The sequence below is a fragment of the Neoarius graeffei genome, chromosome 4 (assembly GCF_027579695.1).
Source record: "Neoarius graeffei isolate fNeoGra1 chromosome 4, fNeoGra1.pri, whole genome shotgun sequence".
NCBI lineage: Eukaryota > Metazoa > Chordata > Actinopteri > Siluriformes > Ariidae > Neoarius > Neoarius graeffei.
In genome coordinates, this window is record NC_083572.1 from 74,491,479 (window position 1) to 74,512,528 (window position 21,050).

At 41.4% G+C, this 21,050-nt stretch overlaps 1 protein-coding gene across 13 annotated transcripts in view; it reads right to left on the reverse strand.

Moving 5' to 3' along the window:
* szt2 (SZT2 subunit of KICSTOR complex) overlaps positions 1-21,050 on the reverse strand; it is a 290,455-nt gene that overhangs the window by 209,834 nt on the left and 59,571 nt on the right. For all 13 annotated transcript variants that reach the window (XM_060919698.1, XM_060919695.1, XM_060919703.1 and 10 more), the window contains exons 16-24: positions 20,772-20,990; positions 20,509-20,602; positions 16,417-16,505; positions 12,484-12,652; positions 11,922-12,036; positions 10,163-10,282; positions 9,692-9,892; positions 4,396-4,493; positions 3,097-3,235 (exon numbers count right to left, since the gene is read on the reverse strand). In XM_060919698.1, the coding sequence (XP_060775681.1) occupies positions 3,097-3,235; positions 4,396-4,493; positions 9,692-9,892; positions 10,163-10,282; positions 11,922-12,036; positions 12,484-12,652; positions 16,417-16,505; positions 20,509-20,602; positions 20,772-20,990 (1,244 nt within the window). The remainder of the gene's footprint in view (positions 1-3,096; positions 3,236-4,395; positions 4,494-9,691; positions 9,893-10,162; positions 10,283-11,921; positions 12,037-12,483; positions 12,653-16,416; positions 16,506-20,508; positions 20,603-20,771; positions 20,991-21,050) is intronic.

A 21,050-nucleotide genomic window follows, 5' to 3' on the forward strand; every position in this document is an offset into this window, starting at 1 on the left:
GCTGCGTAGAAGAAGGGTCCGGATACTGAACTGGCCAGCCTGCAGTCCAGATCTTTCACCCATAGAAAAAACATTTGGCGCATCATAAAACGGAAGATACGACAAAAAAGACCTAAGACAGTTGAGCAACTAGAATCCTACATTAGACAAGAATGGGTTAACATTCCTATCCCTAAACTTGAGCAACTTGTCTCCTCAGTCCCCAGACGTTTACAGACTGTTGTAAAGAGAAAAGGGGATGTCTTACAGTGGTAAACATGGCCTTGTCCCAACTTTTTTGAGATGTGTTGTTGTCATGAAATTTAAAAATCACCTAATTTTTCTCTTTAAATGATACATTTTCTCAGTTTAAACATTTGATATGTCATCTATGTTCTATTCTGAATAAAATATGGAATTTTGAAACTTCCACATCACTGCATTCCGTTTTTATTTACAATTTGTACTTTGTCCCAACTTTTTTGGAATCAGGGTTGTACACTACATTTTAAACTTAAATCACAATAATTATTCATAAAGACAGTGCTCATGACGGTCGTTATTGGTTTTGCAACGGACTCAACTGGAAACTAACTAATTTTCTCGCTCACACGCTGGTTTGCTACTTTAGTCTCAGTTGGTTCCACATTCAAGTGAGAAAATGCCCAGTTTTTTTCATAATCTTTCAGCATTTTAAAGGTTCTGTAGTCTATCCAAGGCTTTAGCGGTTGCTGTGGTGTATGCCTTTCTGAATTCCCTTACAAAAAAAGAAATTTATTCAAGTGTGCGTCTTTTAAACTAAAAATAAGAGTGTTCTTTCAGTTTACTTTTTATTTACTTAGAGATATACTTAAAAGTTATAAGTATACTTGGCTTATACTGAAAAGTATATAGAAAAGTGTATTAAGCTTATACTTAAACTTTTGATCAGGATATACTTAACAAAAGTGTAATAAAGTATTAAAATATTTGTGCCTTATGTTTAAGTGTATTTGCCCTGTAGTTGTGCTTTAGCATTGTTGGCTTTTAGGTATGTCTGTGGTTCCATATAAGGTGGTTTTTTTTTTTTTAATTTCTCCTGAGTGGGATAATTATTATTATTTTTTATTTCTTTCGAGCTTGGATGTCAATTTCAGTTGTCATTGCCATGTTTTTATACTCTGACATTTAATACAATGCTGCTTTACATTTTTAAAGAAAATGAATATGTTCTTAATCCTGAGTATCTGTTATTTTGTGAATTCTTATCTTTATAACTTCATTGTAACTTAAGGTACAAAACACTTAAGTTGTCTACTGGTAGTGTGCATGAGGTAAGGGTTAGGGCTAGAAAACTAATAGTATACCTAGAAGAGTAATTGCAGTATACTTCTAACTATACTAAAAACTAAAAAGTGGACTAGATATATAACCAGTAACTAATAGTATATTTCCAGTATGCCATAAAAAGTACACTTTTATAAACTAAAAAGTGGGCTAGAAGTGTGTAACGAGTAAACCAATAGTATATTTCCAGTATACTATAAAGTATACTTTAGTAAAGTAAAAAGTGGACTAGAAGTATAAAACAAGTAAACTCATAGTATATTTCCAGTACACTATGAAGTATGCTTTTGTAAACTAAAGAGTGGACTACAAGTATAGAACTAGTAAACTATTAGTATACAAGTTTACTTGTGGTTTACTTGCAGTACAAAATAAAAAAAAAAAAATAATAAATATTATATATATATATATATATATATATATATATATATATATATATATATAAGGGCTGTAACAATATGCGTATCGAAATCGCGATACGCAGAGCCACGATCTGTATCGCGATACAAGAAGGCAGAATCGCGGTACACCCTTTCAAACTTCTCCTCAGCCCAAAAACAGAGGCGCTTCCAAACTTCAATTTATGAATACTTTACTTTTTATTGAAATTACATTTTAAACTTACTTAAATTACTTTTATTTTTTATATCTATTAGTAAGTCGTTTTTTCGCCGACCTGCGACAATCTTCTGCGAGTCACGCAACGTCCACACTCGCCACTGGCAGAGCATTCATTTCTTTTAAGCGGTCGCCATTCTGGTTGCGACGCGGGGAGCGAATCTGTAAACAAGCAGCTCATTGGCTGGCTAGGTGTGCCACAAGCCAATCACAATCACTTGACCGGAAAGGCATGCAGTGTTGCCAGATTGGGCGGGTTTAGGTGCTTTTTGGCTGGTTTTGAACATATTTTGGGGTGGAAAACGTTAGCAATATCTGGCAACACTGAAGGCATGTCTGCTTGGGCGGAAGCCTTCTGCGGCAGTTACATTTTGACACGCGAGCAATGTTTCACCATAAAAATGCCGTAATTTCCATCTGTTTTCCGCGATCACAGAAAATCATTGGCCCTATGAGAGTGAGACAGTGAGAGAGCCACCCCCCCCCCAAAAAAAAAAATCTTAACGGATTTACACGATTTGGAAAAATGACTTTTTCAGAACCGAAAAAACAGAGCTTCCGGCTCAACAGTATTATTTTGAGAAATAAAACAAATCTTTGGATATACATTTGTTCATTTTTGCATACATATTACTCATTCTCTGCAGTGGTCTGAATTATTTGTTATTAAATAGTTAATGTAAGTAAGTAAATGTTAATAAGTCAAATTTACTACTTTAAAAAAAAATTTTTTTTTTAAAATTGTGGGCGTATCGAATCGTGGGTCAAAAATCGCGATACGAATCGAATTGTGAGTTGGGTGTATCGTTACAGCCCTAATATATATATATTAGTTGTCTACTCAAAGTTTACTTCTCTTAGACTTAAAGTATACTTTTTATAAACTAAAAGTGAGCCAATTTAGTCCCAAGAAGTATTAGATTAGTTTACTTACAAGTATACGTAAGTACATTGATATCAGTATACTTGGTACACAAAAGTATACTTAAGGAAATACACGTTAACTTTACTTAATAAAATGAACTTGAAGTATACTTCTTTTTGATAAGGGCTTATTTGAATTTAAACTACTTCTGAGAATTCAGCCTGGTTTGAAATGCTGTAGTTTAGGCCACAGACAACTGACTAAGTAATGAGACACACAATGTTGCGTGCATGTGTGTGTTGTATTACCGGTGTACGTGGCCGGGAGGAAGATGAGTAGCACTTGCTGAGCGCTCATATGTTTAGCATAGCATTTCCACTGAGGAGACGAGCTCGCGCTCTCAATCAGCACCGGCTCCTCATCCACCAGATCTGTGTTACTGAAACTCTGCTCACACACAAACATACAAAAATATCACACACACACACACCTATACACACTTACAGATACTTTATTTGACACACTTCCGGTGGCTCTGGTACTGTTACCACAGCCACAAACACTACCATTTCAGGATCACTGCTCTGCTGAAGAAAACCGTCTACTCCCGTCTACACCTGACCATCACAACCATATGTGGGTCTTCCCCCAAAACTGTTACCACAAAGTTGGAAGTGTACAATTTTCTTGTATGCTGTAGACTTATCACTTCCCTTCAATGGAATGAAGACGTCCAAACCTGCTCCACCAGAACAGTGCCCCTGTGCACAAAGCGAGGTCCATGAAGACATGCTTTGCCAAGGGAGTGGAAGATCTCCCAGGGCCTGCACAGAGCCCTGACCTCAATCCCACTGAACACTACTGGGATGAACTGGAACACTGACAGAAGGCCCCAGGCATTCTCACCTGACCTCACGAACACTCTTGTGGCTGAATTATCACGGAAACACTCCAAAATCTAGTGGAAACCTCTATCTTCTGGGAAGGCATATTATAGAAGCAAATGGCAGGCGAATTATTTATGATTTTTATTATAGCTAGGTTACCTGCCCGAACTGATAATCGCATAATCAGTTTTTTTTTGGCCAATCAGACACAAGGTACGCCACCACACTTGCCAGAGCAGTTAGGGGTCAGGCGCCTTGCTCAAGAGCACTTGAGCCAATCCTGCTGGTTCAGAGAGTCAAACCAGCAACCTTTTGGTCCGAAAGCTGTTTCTCGAACCATTTGGCCATAGACTAACTCCATATTAATGCCAATGGTTGTGAAGGTAAAGTGGTCCCATATACAGATAAGTCAGTAAACAGACCTTTAAAGACCACCTTTATGGGAGGCAACTATAATATATAGACTAAATGGCCCACTGCACTGACGTTCTGGTGGATTTTATTCCAAGCTGAATAAAAATCGCCCTCAGGACAGAATCCAAGCCTAGAGTACAGTAGTTGAGTGACACAGAATGAACTGTAAGGAACAGAGGTAAGCAGTGACTGAAACCACTCACCAGCTCGATGAAAGGATCACAACAGAGGGTCAGACACCGTGTCAGCATGCTGATGGAAGTAATGAACAAAACCCTGCATGATATAAGAGTGTGTGTGACATACCTGCAGAGTGCTAGTGGATCCCGTCACCTCTTTATTGCTCCCGACCGTGTGGAAGGACAACACTGCGTCCTGTCTCTCTGTGGGTTTCAGACACTCTTCTATAAACACACACAAACATTTTGCTGGAGCTCAATAATCCTGATCTTATATTTCAACTTTAACCTCAGTAACCAAAAGAAAATTTATATAACTAGAGGGGTTTCCCCCCCCTTTTTGTATTTCACTCATTATGTGGACAGATAAAAACCTACACATCCATAAACACATCCAATAAAGGCTACTCAAAAATGACCCCCCAGCAAAAGTTTTGTCTGCGTGACCAATGAACAGAAGTTTCAAGTCTCTATTCAGCAAGCAGTGTTTACTTCATCGTGTTGCACTTGTGTGTGTGTGTGTTCTTGTTCTACACTGTTGAACTACACTACCGTTCAAAAGTTTGGGGCCACCCAGACAATTTTTTTTTTTCCAAATTTATTTATGATTTTGCGGCAGCACTGTACACAAAAGGCAATGTTCACGATACATTCTTGGCTGACCATTTTTCACCCTTTTTAAAAATAAACATTAATTCTCATCTCATCATCTCTAGCCGCTTTATCCTTCTACAGGGTCGCAGGCAAGCTGGAGCCCATCCCAGCTGACTATGGGCGAAAGGCGGGGTACACCCTGGACAAGTCGCCAGGTCATCACAGGGCTGACACATAGACACAGACAACCATTCACACTCACATTCACACCTACGGTCAATTTAGAGTCACCAGTTAACCTAACCTGCATGTCTTTGGACTGTGGGGGAAACCGGAGCACCCGGAGGAAACCCACGCGGACACGGGGAGAACATGCAAACTCCGCACAGAAAGGCCCTCGCCGGCCCCGGGGCTCGAACCCAGGACCTTCTTGCTGTGAGGCGACAGCGCCAACCACTACACCACCGTGCCGCCCCCAAACATTAATTATAACAAAAAAACCAAATAATAAATTAATAATTATTATACAATTAAATTAATAGTAATTAAAACAATTAAAATTAAACAAGACAGCAGACCAACACTATCAATAGTAGACAGCAACAGCCCTCTTTCATTCATGCACTGATGAACAATTTATACTGATCCATAAATTTAAGAAATGGCTGCCATGTTTTATCAAATTTTATAGTCGACCCAGCAAGTGTGCACCTCATTTTTTCTAGATGTAAAAACTTCATCAACTCTGTTAACCACTGATCATGAGAGGGAGGACACTCTTGTTTCCACCTCAAGAGGATGAGGCGCCTTGCTAACAGGGATGCAAAGGCCACCGCCTGAGAATAATTTTTCGAAAGGGAAATTTCAGGTGGTAGCACCCCAAATAGGGCGGTCAATGTATTGGGAGCAAGATTGACTGTAAATACCTTTGAGAATGTCTGAAAGATTGATGACTAATAATTATTAAGATTAGGGCATGACCAGAAAGTATGCACTAGTGAACCAATATTAGATTTACAACGATTGCACAGTGGGTCAGTTCCTGGGTAAATCTTTGCTAATTTTTCCTTTGAAAAGTGCAGACGATGAAGAATTTTAAATTGAATAAGTCCATGCCTAGCACAGATGGAAGATGAGTGCACCCTTCGAAGTATATTTTCCCAAAGGTCATCAGTAATATTCAATGCCAGATCATTTTCCCAGTGAGATTTTATTATATTTAGGGACGTGGACTGCAAATCTAGCAACATGTTGTAAATTTCTCTAATGGCCCCTCTCTTACATATATTTATTTTCAAAATTGTATCCAAAGTTGTTACTTCTGGAATATTTGGAAATGAAGGGTATCTACTACTTATGAAATGCCAGATTTGACCACCCAGACAATTTTGTGTTTTCCATGAAAGGTCACACTTTTATTTCCCACCATAAGTTGTAAAATGAATAGAAAATATAGTCAAGACATTTTTCTGGCCATTTTGAGCATTTAATCGACCCCACAAATGTGAAGCTCCAGAAACTCAATCTGCTCAAAGGAAGGTCGGTTTTATAGCTTCTCTAAAGAGCTCAACTGTTTTCAGCTGTGCTAACATGATTGTACAAGGGTTTTCTAATCATCCATTAGCCTTCTGAGGCAATGAGCAAACACATTGTACCATTAGAACACTGGAGTGAGAGTTGCTGGAAATGGGCCTCTATACACCTATGGAGATATTGCACCAAAAACCAGACATTTGCAGCTAGAATAGTCATTTACCACATTAGCAATGTATAGAGTGGATTTCTGATTAGTTTAAAGTGATCTTCATTGAAAAGAACAGTGCTTTTCTTTCAAAAATAAGGACATTTCAAAGTGACCCCAAACTTTTGAACGGTAGCGTATGTGCACTGTATGTGCAGTTATTGAGCTTTGCGTGTTGCATCGTGATCCTGAAAACTCAAAATCTCACCCTACAACAGATTTAGGATCACTCGGGTCAAACAGCTACTCAAAGCAGCTTCGGATAAGAGAAACCAGAACGTCAAGGACATAGTTGCTCATCTGGCCTGCCATCAAAACAACCGTGACGACCAAAACATCAAACAGAACTGAAATGTGACAATGTGAGAGAGGACCGACCTCCACGACAAACTGTTTCCAACAGGAAAAATCAACAAAGGACTAAAGTGTGTTCCCCGAGGAAAGTGCTCCCCAAAACAATCGATCAGAACTGAATTTGCATGATAAATGAGAGAGGAGGTACAATTCTAGTCAGAAGAAAATTTATTCAAGTTGGCCTGATTACTAATTTGTTCGCAAAAAAAAAAAGACAATACAATGACCAAGTGTTGTGCAGAAGGTCTAGCTCTTTCCAAAGAAAACAATCAGAACTGAAAAACAGTGAGAACTGAGGGAGGAGACATGATTTTACTTGGGGGGGAGGGGAAATAAAACCCCGAACAAGAAAATCAACAAACAAACGACCAAGTTTTATTCCCCGAGGGAAGATCTACCCAAAACGTCGATCGGAACTGGAATCGGGTGAGAACTGTGTGAGGAGACACAATTCTAATGAGAGGTACCAAAATTCGTGAAGTTGACCTAATTAGCAGTTCATTAGCAAAAATGAAAATACAATGACCAAGTGTTGTGCAGAATGACTAGTTCTTTCAAACGAAACAATCAGAACTGAAATCCATTGAGAACTGAGGGAGGAGACACGATTTAACTGAAAATAAACAAAAAGTTGTAAACAACAGGAAAATCAACAAACAAATAACCAAGTTTTGTTCCCCGAGGGAAGACCTACCCAAAACATCGATCAGAACTGGAATCAGATGAGAAACGAGTGAGGAGATACAATTCTAGTGAGAGGCCTGGAAAATTTGTTAATTTGGCCTCATTATAACTTGTTAGCGTAAAATTTGACAAAAGAATGACTAAGTTTTGTGTGGCGTGATGAGTTCTTTCAAACAAAACAATCAGAATGGAAATCCATGGAGAACTGACAGAGGAGATGCGATTTAAATGAATTGTGGACGACGGACAGATGACGAACGCCACGCCACGGCAACAGCTCATCAGCCTTATAGCCAGATGAGCTTTAAAATAAATAAATAAATAAAGGGCGGCACGGTGGTGTAGTGGTTAGCGCTGTCGCCTCACAGCAAGAAGGTCCTGGGTTCGAGCCCCGTGGCCGGCGAGGGCCTTTCTGTGTGGAGTTTGCATGTTCTCCCCGTGTCCGCGTGGGTTTCCTCCGGGTGCTCCGGTTTCCCCCACAGTCCAAAGACATGCAGGTTAGGTTAACTGGTGACTCTAAATTGAGCGTAGGTGTGAATGTGAGTGCGAATGGTTGTGTGTGTCTATGTGTCAGCCCTGTGATGACCTGGCGACTTGTCCAGGGTGTACCCCGCCTTTTGCCCGTAGTCAGCTGGGATAGGCTCCAGCTTGCCTGCGACCCTGTAGAAGGATAAAGCGGCTACAGATAATGAGATGAATGAATGATAATTAACCCTTTGGTGACTGACCCCTTGAAAATGGTTCCTCCAGGAACCATGACATTTCAGTTGTCAAGACAATGGAAAAACTAAAATACAAATACAAGAGCATTTTGTTTTGTGCACAAGAGCATTGTGACGTATCTTTCTGTTTTTGTATTTTAGTTTTTCTGTTGTCTTGACAACTGAAACGTCATCGTTCCTGGAGGAACCATTTTCAAGGGGTCAGTCACCAAAGGGTTAATTAATTAAAAAAAAAAACCCTGCTGCATCTGATACCCCTTTTCCACCAAATCAGTTCCAGGGCTGGTTCGGGGCCAGTGCTGGTGCTGGTTCACAACTCGTTCAACTTGCGAGCCAGCTGAGAACCAGTTTGTTTTTCCATAGCTCGCGGTGCTAAGGGAAGCCACGTCATTACGTCGCTGTATACGTCAGTTACGTCGCTACGTTTGCATAAACCTTGGCGCGAATATCGAAGCAAAAACACCACGGAAGAAGCAGCAGCAGCAACAATAATAATAATAATAATAATAATAATAATAATAATAATAATGGATGACTTCGCGTTTGTACAGCTGCTGCTTCTCGTCGCTTAAAAATGGCGATCTTTCGCGGTCTTATTGTTGTTGGTCTTAACAACTCCGCCCCCCCGCTGACATAAGCGATTCTTTCCTCTGGCCCAGCAGAGAGTTGGTGCTAGCCTGGAAACAGTTTTTCTGGCCCCAGAGCCAGTTCTTTGTCAGTGGAAACAGAAAACCCGGTTCCAAACTAAGCACTGGCTCCGAACCAGCCCTGGAACTGATTTGGTGGAAAAGGGGCATGAGACAATATTTTTAGCCACCATTTACAATTCTGCCCTGAAAACTCTCTTACATATTTTGATGTGTGGCTCAGGAACTGCGTTCCTGAATAAACTCACAAGGACAAGGACTGGCAACCATCCCAGATTTCCCTGCAAGAGCCATAAGATGGAGCCAAATACATTTGATACAACACTGTACCACATCACAGCAAATTTGCATAAAATCAAGAAACTCTGTCGATTTGTTGTTTGCTTGTTACAGTCACACTGCATCAGGAAGTAACTTGTGGATCTGTGCCCGTGTGTGAACGTGGAATAAAACGACTGGATTTACGTCTACAACGTTTACCAATTCACTTCTTTTGAACACCTCTCTGGGTCATGCTAATCCAAAAGCATTAGAACATTTTATACAAAATAAAAAGAGTAACCTAACTCAAATTTTTCATTATGTCATTCCTCACATGTACCATACGTTACAGATGGCATGTTTATGTATGTTGTATGTTCACAAAGTTGCATGCCTGTTTGCCACCCGTGGTTCGATTACCTTTAATTACAGGTAGCGAGAACGGAGCCGCGTGGCCGTCTCGCTCCCTCTGTAGGATGTGATTCATGAAAGTCATGTGATCTCCATCAGCCAATGTTATCTCACGGTCACTCAGCTCATTCTGTAGAGAGCTGTGGAAAAGGCTGAGCAGCAGATCGTTGGGGAGAGAGGGGGCATTCTGAAGCGCCTCTTCATTCTCCGCTATAGAGGACAGCAGAGAGAGGAGAAGGAGTGCGTGTGAAACAACACCGTAATTAAAAAAATAAAAAATTAAAAGCCATTATTTTGTAAAATGGAAAGAATATGGTACGACCAAAGACTCCGTGACCAGGTAAGGAGGGCATTAGTCAAAGACTTGACCAAGAGGCCAAGGGTAAAATGCAACGTGATGCTACCACCACCATCACTGTGGAGATGGTGTTATGCAAGTGTTTAAAGGAGTGTACGCAAACATGGACGCAGTAGCTGTACCTTTGCTGAACGTGTAGAAGAAAAGCTCTATCTGCTGACACCTGGGCAGCAGCTTTATCAGGTCAAACTGAAAAGGTACCATTTGTATGCTGTCAGCTGGAGTCGCACCTGGGGTCTCACCTGCAGTCACAAATGCAGACACACGCACATTTGTTTTCACTTTTTTTTTGTATTTGCAAAGTGATCGAGAACAGGTATGAAAAATACACAAATTAAAGGATTTGGCATGTAATGATTCACTCAAGTCACAATTTGATTTGAGATGTCGGGTTCACGATTCGATTTTCCCACAACGTTTTTGAAAAAAAAAAGAAGAAAAAATTTGAAGCGTATTATGCAACATTTATTTTCCTATTCTTTACCAACTTATAGTCCATTTGTTTAACAAAAAAAAACAAAACAAAAAACACCCCACAAGAATTTGTTTGGTTCTTAAGAACCAACAATAATTATTTACCAACATTTGTAAAGGTTGGAGTAAAATATAGCATATTAACTAAAGCATTCCTTTCATTAAAAGTGAAAAGTTAATAACAAACAGGCCTTTTCTTACTAAACTTTTATGAAGATTTGTACTACCTCCATTTGCTTCACTGTTCTTTAGCTTTCAGCAGTCAGTAAAAAGAGCGCTCAGATTTCTTTTTAAATCTATTTGTACATTCAAATCATACAACAGCTCTTTCCCAATTTAGATTTTTTTAGCGTGTTTTCAAGGCATCAGAGCTGTGTTACTTCTACCTAGGATGAAGTAATGAGCATTCCAACTAATTAACAATTATTCACAGAAGGTGAAGTGAATATCGGTGAATAATTATTCACCGATATTCACGGAGCCTGAGGTGGATTAGTTGTTTTAGTATAAATACACAGGCGATTATTTAAAAAATAATAATTTTAATTGTATTTTTTTTTTAAATGTATTTCAAACTTCAAAAGCATGCAAATGCAATAAAGGCACGCACAGATCTGTGTCATGCTGAGTCACATAAAATACTTGTTTTGAAATAGAGAAAATAAAATCACAGCATTTTTTTTCACAATTTGTAATTCTTCACTTATGCTGACAAAGTGATTGCAGCCTTTTTTCTGAGTCGCTTGAGGTGATTATTGAGAAATAGTCAGAATTTCTAAAACCAATCAGCGTGGGCAATTTTCTATAAATCACCTGTGTATTTACACTCGTACATTATTGTGCCCTCTGCTGTCTAAACAACGTAATTACAACTTGGAAAAAGGAAGCGATTACACAGCCTGATCATAATCTTAATTCATCTCATCTCATTATCTGTAGCCGCTTTATCCTTCTACAGGGTCGCAGGCAAGCTGGAGCCTATCCCAGCTGACTACGGGCGAAAGGCGGGGTACACCCTGGACAAGTCGCCAGGTCATCACAGGGCTGACACATAGACACAGACAACCATTCACACTCACATTCACACCTACGGTCAATTTAGAGTCACCAGTTAACCTAACCTGCATGTCTTTGGACTGTGGGGGAAACCGGAGCACCCGGAGGAAACCCACGCGGACACGGGGAGAACATGCAAACTCAGCACAGAAAGGCCCTCGCTGGCCACGGGGCTCGAACCCGGACCGTCTTGCTGTGAGGCGACAGCGCTAACCACTACACCACCATGCCGGCCCCATAATCTTAATTAATTTTTTTATTTCATCAATTCGAAATCATCATAAATTTGTATCACATTTTATTATTGCACAATCATTACATGCCAAAAAAAAAAAAGTGCCCTTTTCTGACCTGTTGCATCTTTGCTGTAGCCGAGAGGCCGTGGCTGATCTTTGTTTTTACACAGCTGTATGAGGTACTCAAACGTCAGTAAGGTAGACATGCATGACAGATCACGAGGAAAAATCTACCAAAAACAAAAAAAAGATTGTCAGAATTGTAAGTCTTTTCCCCAATTTGGTCACTTGCCAATTCCTAACTTCTAGCCAGCTGTTCACCATCACAAGACAGAGCGCTCACCCCGAGCTCATGAGGGCTGGCAAATACTCCCTCTGAGATGCATGAAGCCAGCCAACCAGATCTTTTCAAACTGCTGCTTATGCGAAATCACAAGGCAGCTTAACAGAACACATTTGGAGAAAATTGCAAACTAGCCTCTTCTGCACACATGAGCTCACTGACTGCCACACTCTGATAAACAGGGAAGAGAGTAATACCCAGTAATACCTCTTCCGCAGAGAGAGCAGCCAAGATTGATCTTATAGTGGCAATTTATTTCAATAAACCCTCTCATCAAAGTAGATCGGATCACTCCGATTAGTTTTGAACGTGGTGTTTATTAGAAGTTACTGACAGCCTGAGGGATGTCTTGGTAGCTGAGGTTGTGCAAGTGGCGCTGCTGCTCCGAGCAGCTCAAAACACTTCCACTCTGAGGCTCCACCCAGCACTCCGTCACCAGGTTCAGCTCCGTCTCCACATCAATGGCCTCCACCTCTGTGTCATTGTCATCATCTGTGGAGAAACTGGGAAGACAAGCGAGGGAAATTTCACTGGTTTACATAAGAACCAAAGTCAGTGATTAAACAAGTCATTCTGATCACTGTTATGAACACAGAGGTCATAAAACAGCTCTAAACTAAAAGGCGTTTATGATCAGCTTTAATAAGCACAGAGCAAACAGTTCAGTTTAGCCTGAGCCTTCGATACTCTAATTTCAGTGTCATACTTTCAGCAATAATCAGGTTCACTTCAAAATACAAATCAGACTTCGTTTAAGCTATAATAAATAAAATAAGTAAATAAAAATAGGTGTGTCTATTAGTCCTTCCCAAGTTATAAAAAACCTTGGAGTTCTCTTCAACTTAGGGTTGCCACCCGTCTCGTAAAATACGGAATCGTCCTTTATTTGGCAATTAAATCTTGTGTCCCGTATTGAACCGATACGGGACGTGATTTGTTCCGTATTTTCATAAATGTCCAATACACATGTCTGTCTCACACATATCAACACTAAATCTAACAATAATGAACAAAATAAAACAGGAAATACTCTGTTGCGGGATCTCCCCAGGACACAAACCCCTCCCCTCTGTGTCCCGCTCTGTGCGTCTGTGCCTGGCTGCCTGCATCACTGTGCGTGGCGCTGTCACGGTTGCCTAGAGACAGACAGCACACACCGGCACTGCTCAAAAAACCCGGGCTTTTTAAAAATGTCTGCTGCACCCGGGACTCCACCACGTCCTCAAAAGTGTAAACGCTTACAAAAATACAGACGTGAGTGGGAAAAGCCACATCCTTGGCTGGACAGCGTGAGTGGAGACGACTACAGAGCAAACTGTAAACAGACATACATGTTTGTTGTGTTTTTGTTCTCTTTTTCCCTCTCTAAGTAAAAATGTCCCCAAGGTTCACAAAGAGAGTCCCTACACCAAGAACAGTTATGCACTTACATTTACAGTGATATTAAGTTCTCAGTATATTTAGATTATATTTTAAAAGTTCATTGTTGCCCACTTGTACATTATATATTTTTACAGCATTGGCAATAAAGCATTTCAAGCTTTAAGTATGAGTAATTGCTTTCTTGATCACCCCTTTACTAAAAACACCTACAAAATAAAACATACCACTGCTGCAGGCACCCCACCCCATGGGAGTCGTGCCCGTGGTAGTCATGGCCCCAAGGAGCCGTGGTGGGCGTCCCTTATTTTCATTTCTGAATGGTGGCAACCCTACTTTGACTCCACCCTTACATTTGAACCCCATCTTAAACTCATTACTAAGAATGCTTTCTTTCACCTCCGCAATATTGCAGGTCTCCGCCCTTTCCTCTTGGAAACTGATGCCAAAATGTTGGCCAATTCGTTTATCTTTTCTCGTCTTGACTATTGCAGTTCTCTCTTTTATGGTCTCCCTGCCACATTGCTCAATCGCCTGCAGTACATCCAAAACTCAGCAGCTAGAGTCCTCACATTCACCAAGCGCACTGCTCACATTACTCCTGTTTTACACCAACTGCATTGGTTGCCAGTTATCTCTAGGATTAAACACAAAATCTTGCTTTTAACCTATAAAGCTCTTCATGGTTTCGCCCCTTCCCATCTCTGAGAGATAATTCATTTGTACTGTCCCTCCCGCTCCCTCAGATCTTCTGTCTGTGGACTTCTGACTGTTCCACGTTTTAAATTGGTATTCTGTGGGTGGCAGATCATTCAGGCCCTGTCCACATGGCAACGGATTCAGGTGAATCTGATAAAATTGTTTATCGTTTCGGCCTGGCGTCCACACGGCACCGGCGTTTTGGGTGCCCAAAACGAAATCTTTTGAGAACGGGTTCCAGAGTGGAAAAGTCTGGCAACGGCGCCATTGCAAAGTCGTCTGGATGAGTAGAACGGATTTGTTTACGATGATGTCACAACCACATGACTGTCAGTGCTTCACGCCGGGTAGAAGTGTAACGAACTCAATGCGAGTTGTCAACAAATCCTATAACTTGGTTCATGAAACGCGCTTACAAAATATTTTCACTGTGAATATTTATTGTGTAATGGTGCAAAGTGAGAGAGAGAGAGAGAGAGAGAGAGAGAGAGAGAGAGAGAGAGAGAGAGAGAGAGAGAGAGAGAGAGAATAGCCCTTAGGGCAGAGTCTTTAGTCCAAACACTGCGGAAGCAGTACCAAACCGCGCACCGCCCGTGCGCTTTCCAAAAACAAAAACAATCCCACCAGCAAAAATAGGGAAAAAAAAAAAAAGGAGCGATCTCACCTCTTCAGATGTTGGTTTAAGTCCGACAATACATTCCTCAAAAAGGGCGTAGAAGAACAAATTAATCCATCAATGTGTAGCATTCAATTTATTCCGGACCATTAAAGAATTCTGGAGGATATCAGAATGTTGGCGTACCGGCTTCCATCTACCCCCATTCATTCCTCTCTCTCTCCATCTACCCCCATTCATTCCTCTTTCCGCGTCTTTCGTTTTACGCTACTGATTAATAATCAAAACTTTATGTGGCTAATGCTACAGAAGAAGGGGTTTATGCGCATGCGTCTACTTCTTCTATTGTTCTGGTGTCTCCGATGGGACCGTCTTACAGCGCACGTAGAGGTGTGGCATGTGTATTGCATCGTTTTCAGCAAGCGTTGCGTTGCCATATGAACCTGATATTTTACTGATCCGTTGCCCATGTGGACGCGATATTTAAAAAAAAAAAATCTCGTTGCCGTTGTCATGTGGATGTAGCCTCAGTGTTGCTGCTCCTAAACTTTGGAACTCATTACCACAATCACTTCGTGACTGTCCCATTCTCTCTTCCTTCAAAGCTAACTTGAAAACTTTCCTCTTTACCTCACTACTCTTCCTAGTGTGGCTTCTTTTTTTTTGGGGTAACTCCTGTGTAAAGCGTCCTTGGGTTTGTGAAAGGCGCTATATAAACTGAAATTATTATTATTATTATTATTATTATTAAAAATGACAATAAGAAAAAAACCCACTGCATAAAAAAGAGAACAAAATAAAACGAACAATGAAAAATATTTAACAGTTGTTCCACAAAATCAAGTCGAACATTAGCCGATAGCCGACGAGGCGTGTAGTGCCGAGTTGGCTGTAAGCCATGTACGACGAGGTTGAGTAGAATAACGGTCTTATTCTGTCCACATTCACTGGATTTCGAGAAATGGAGCATCTTTATTTTTTTGCAAATTTGATAAAAACTTGACACAAAAACCATCTGACAAAATAATTTCCTCTTAGAATTTAAACAAACCGGCAAAATGACAGTAGCAATTTGTGAAAAATGCTATTACTATTATTATTATTCTTGAGGGGGGAAAAAAAATTTATTCTTACTATCAAATACTTTCATTCCATATTTTGTTGCTTTTTTTGTATTTTTTGGGGTTTTGTTGTCGAGTAGAGTTTTTATTTCGTCCTCGGTTGGTTCAGCAACACGCTCCGCCATTTTTTCTTCTTCAGGATTTTCTTTTTTGGCGGTTTACAAACCAACTTAAAAATGTGCATTACTACTACAGATTGGGCTGGAGTATGGAACAGGAAATTATTATTATTATTATTATTTTGGTGGGGGCACATATTCTTTTAGATATTTCCGTTTATTTGAAATACTCGATAAAATGACATATCTGACTTGATGCACTCCACCATTTCGTTTTCCTCTACTCACGGTATATGAGCTGATATCCTTGTAGTAGAGTAGCTAATCAGAGCACGCGATTCCTCATATCCAGTGAACGTGGATAGAATAAACCCTGATATGAATGTTCTTACCTGTCCTTAGTGGAGGTAGAGTGAGGAGGAAACAGGACATATTGGACGAGACATGTGTGATGCTGCGTGTCCTGCAGTGCTGGAGTCCCCTACAGACATTTACACAACAGGACAGGTTAATAAAACACTCCACACCCAAGCACCTGAACTCAGGAACACTGACAGAGGTGCAAATCTTCAAAAGGTCCTTTAAATGTCAGGTGGTATGCTACTGTATATCTATAGCAGGAGTCTTAAAGCACACATATGAATGGTCAAAGGAACAGTACGGGTACAGACTGCCCGGTTTGTGTAATAGCGTGTGTATCCTACTGAAACACGTCTTGTAAAAATGGTGCATATTTCGGGTTATGTAACGGTTTAGGGTAAAGGAGAGAGTGTGTGAGCCAGTTAATGCTGGTCTTCGTTCTTCATATTAAAAACAGGAAAAAAAGGGAGGAAAAAATGTGGCTGGAGCTCATACTGGCCAACACTGCTGTGTGCGAGTTTGAAATCCGATCAATCCTGTGGGAGCAGTAGCGATTTTTGTGAAATTTCATATGACCCCTGTGTAGCCACATCCATGGCAGGTGGCGCCACCTGGTGAACAATTCTTGTTGGACTATGCCTTTAGAGTCTTCTGGGTGAGTTTCAGTGAAAACATTCCAGCAGTTTACGAACAGTCGTGTTTGGTGCGATGAGTCACCCAAAATATTCCAACGGCCATAAAATTGTAAATATGACAGGTGGCACCACTGTCTTGACAACTTTTATACACACCAATCTCAGGGGCGTAGCTGGGGGGGGGGGGGGGGGGGGGGGGGTCCTGGGGTGCCCGTGACTCCCCCCTTTGTCGGGCCATACATTTTTTCAATAGCCGCATAAGAATATTAGACAAGCGCCCACTGTAATTTTTCTAACGTTTTGTTTTTTTTTTAAACTAGGTTGTCACCTCAGCCTCATTAGGGTTTCTATAACCTTGACTTCCTGTGGTTTGTCAGAGTGTGCGCGGGAGAGGCGGATGCAAGTGCAGATATGTTAAATAATACACAGTGCGATATGAGCATAAAGTGCATGAAACGCACACAACAGGCCAACAGTCCAAAACAGCAGGCAAAGTCGTAATCGAGGAAACAGGCAGGAGGTCAATCGAGGCGCGGACAGAATATCAGGAGGCAAAACTATACAAGATCAAGGGATGAGAAACAGGAGTCGAAAAACCAGGTGGTCAACAAGAACAGGGACAGGAAACAAGGCTCTGTAAGGCACACTAGACGCGGCATAATACTTCGCATCGTCCTTGCATGGGCACAGTCCTTAAATAGCCCAAACATAGTTCATTGATTAAAGACAGGTGTTCTTTGTTAATGGCGTGAGCCCGAGGCGCGCCTTCAGGTGCACGAGCCAAGGCGCGCAGGACTGACGGTTCTACGCAAGCGCAACACGATCGCACTCGAAAGCATGGTCAAGCTGCCAGTGTAGCTGCAGTCTTTTTAGTTGCGAATTACGAGCATTTCCTCGTGTTAATAATTTGCCATGTCAAAACAAGCGAAACTTCCTTCCTTCTTTCGACGTGAAGAGAGGTAAGCAATTTATTCTATTTTTTTTTTCCATCGAAGTTGCATTGTGTGGCTTCGAAGCTAAGTTTTAGTGTGCTGTTTCTAGAACACAACATCATCAAGAAAACGTGGAAGAAACAGCAATAATGGAAGAGCCGGTTTCTAGCAATGGTAATTATTTTTTGTTACATAATATACTCAGGCTGCCAGTCAGTGTGTGACCCCTCCCTTTGAAAAATTCTAGCTACGCCCCTGAACCTGGGGAACATTCTATACGAGTTTGATCAAAATCTGATCACTACTATAGGAGCAGTAGCGATTTTCATGAAATTGCACGTGACCCCCCTGTTGCCTTATCCATGGCAGGTGGCACCACCTGGTGAACAACTCGTTGGTATATACCGGTACGTTTAGAATCTTCTGGGTGAGTTTCAGTGAAAAACTTCCCAGCAGTTTACAAAGAGTAGCGTTTAATGTGACGAGTCGCCCATAAAATTGTAAATATGACAGGTTGGCACCACCATCTTGACAACTTTTATGCACACCCACCTGGGGAACATTGCATGCGAGTTTGATCGAAATCCGAGCAATCCTGTAGGACAGACCTGGGCATTTTACGGCCCGCATCCGGCCCTTTGGTTCATTCTGACCGGCCCACGTAAGGTTAATTAGAAATTACAAAATAAACGTATTTTCTAATTTTACCCCATGCATGGACTGAATGTGCATTGCTTTTATTTTGAAGTTGTGTTCAACAAAAATGCAATGTGTGCGACATGAACATGACATGAAATCCCACGAAACCTAAGGGCCTCTGCATGCTCTTGCGACAAGGCTTTCGCAGATAGCTTTTCGCAGACAGTTGTAATTTATCGTTGAGCGGGGAGTAATAGGCGTGCGCGATGTTATTCACCGCCACAACGCAAGGGGGCGCGAAGTCGCGAAATCGCTAGGAGTAGTTGGTGGGTCTGGTTAGTGGAGTGTTTATCCTCTGGTTACTTATAATGACTAGAACTGGAGTCGTATAGATGTACGCACTTCCTCGATCAACCGCTCTTCGTGCTGCTCCATCTTCGCTCGTGTTTTTAAAAATGGCGGTCGTGAAAACAAAACAAACCGGGAAAGTAGGGAAGCGGAAGTGCGTGTACAGCGGATGTAGAGTGGACCAATCAGAGCCCTCTTGTCTGCGACGCTGTCTGCGAGGCTTCTGCGGTGGTCACAATTTTTGGGAGGTGCGCGCAGAGCGTCTGCAAAGTTGGGGGGACTACGCAGATGCTATCTGCGACACCGTCTGCGAGGACTGCGTTGTCAGCATAAATTGGCCTTAATCCCGCGATAACTACTTCCGTAATTTGTCCAGACCAACCACAAACTTGTACGTCATCCTTCAAACGGTCCAGCCAATCACATAGTGTGACGTGACCAGCAGGCGCCGGAGCCGATCTGTAGATCTGATACCTACACCGAATCGACGTTGTTGCGAGCAGATCACAAGAAGACTTTATCCCCCAAAATGTCCGCAAAAAGAAGAAAGGTAGATGCCGAATGCAGGGCTTTCAACAAAACATGGACTGCTAAGTATTTATTTACCGAAGTCAGAGATGAAGCCGTGTGTTTAGTTTGCGGAGAGCAGATCCGAAAAACTGAAAAACACCAAATGAGGTGATTAGACTACAAATGTGGGTATCATTATCATCATATGATGTATCTTGTTTGATATTTGAAGTAGAAAGACAAAACTGTGATGTCTTTGTGTTTTGGGGTGAATGTGACTGAAAAAAAAAAAAGGTACAAACGTTCATATTTTGTTAACCATTGTTTTTACAAGCTGCTAAGACTGGTAAAAGTATGGAAAAAATGAGGTTGCCTTACAAAAAATGTCATTTATTCAATCAAATTTCCCAAAACAATATTCTTTAATGCTTTATATAAAGAAATACAATTAATATTATGCAGAATTTAGTTCAGCCTTTTGGTCCGGCCCGCCACAAAATTCTGTTTCGCATGTGGCCCCGTGGGAAAAAATAATTGCCCACCCCTGGTGTAGGAGGAGTAGGAAGTTTTGTAAAATGTGGACGGACGACGATAACGACGGATGGATGAAGGACGATGCGTGATCGCATAAGCTCACCGGGCCCGGCCTACAGCTGGATGAGCTAAAAAAATAAAAATAAAAAATCAGAAGTTGAACTTGCAGTTGGTGTTGATGCCTCACGTTCCAACAAGCCTAGTCCTTCTTGGTACTAATTTACATGCAACAAATACCCTTGAAATAAACATTAAAGAAGCTATTGAAGAAAAACTATTTTAGATATTCAACCTTGCTGTGACCTTGACCCTGTTTGGATCAATATCAAAGTGTAATCAGTTCATATGCTGGTTACAGAGATAAATCTATACATCCTACACATCTACAAACGTTCAAAATCACTCGTTGTGGAGATATTTCACGAATGAGAATCTCAGACAGGCACACAGACTGACGGATGGATGCATGAAGAACCCCCAAAAAACTTGCATCTGTTTTTGTGTGCTCGGGTGACTTAAGTCGAACCTTTGACGTTTTGACAGCCATGGGCAGCTCCATCACCATGTTGACGATTCCCTCACCACTGGCAGCAAAGTGGAAGCCCTCGGATAGACGGATCCTGCAGGACACACCAGCCCACACACACACAGTGTGGATTAGTCCACAACACCCATCAATCTAGCAAACCTTCACATACAGGAGAAAAAGCACCGAGGCTATAAAAATGTTTAAAAAAAAAAAAAAACGTATTAGACTCCAAGATGGTAAAGAAAGTTTAGTAGACTCACTCAGCAAGTGTAGAGAGGATGTGTGCAACAGCATGCAGTGAAACCACACCCCCTGGGCCGCTCTGCACTGTCCACACCCAGCGCTGCTGCAGGAAATACCGTGAAAGGAACGCCATTGTGGAGGAAGCGGTGCGACTCACGGCCACACCGAGCGGCTGACCCAGAGCCTCCAGGTTCAACATGAAGGGTGTGCGAAAGTCCGTAGGAAGCTTCTCATACCTGCCACACAAGGGCAAAAGATCATTTACAGCCAGAAACAGAGGGCTTTCTTTTGTTGGA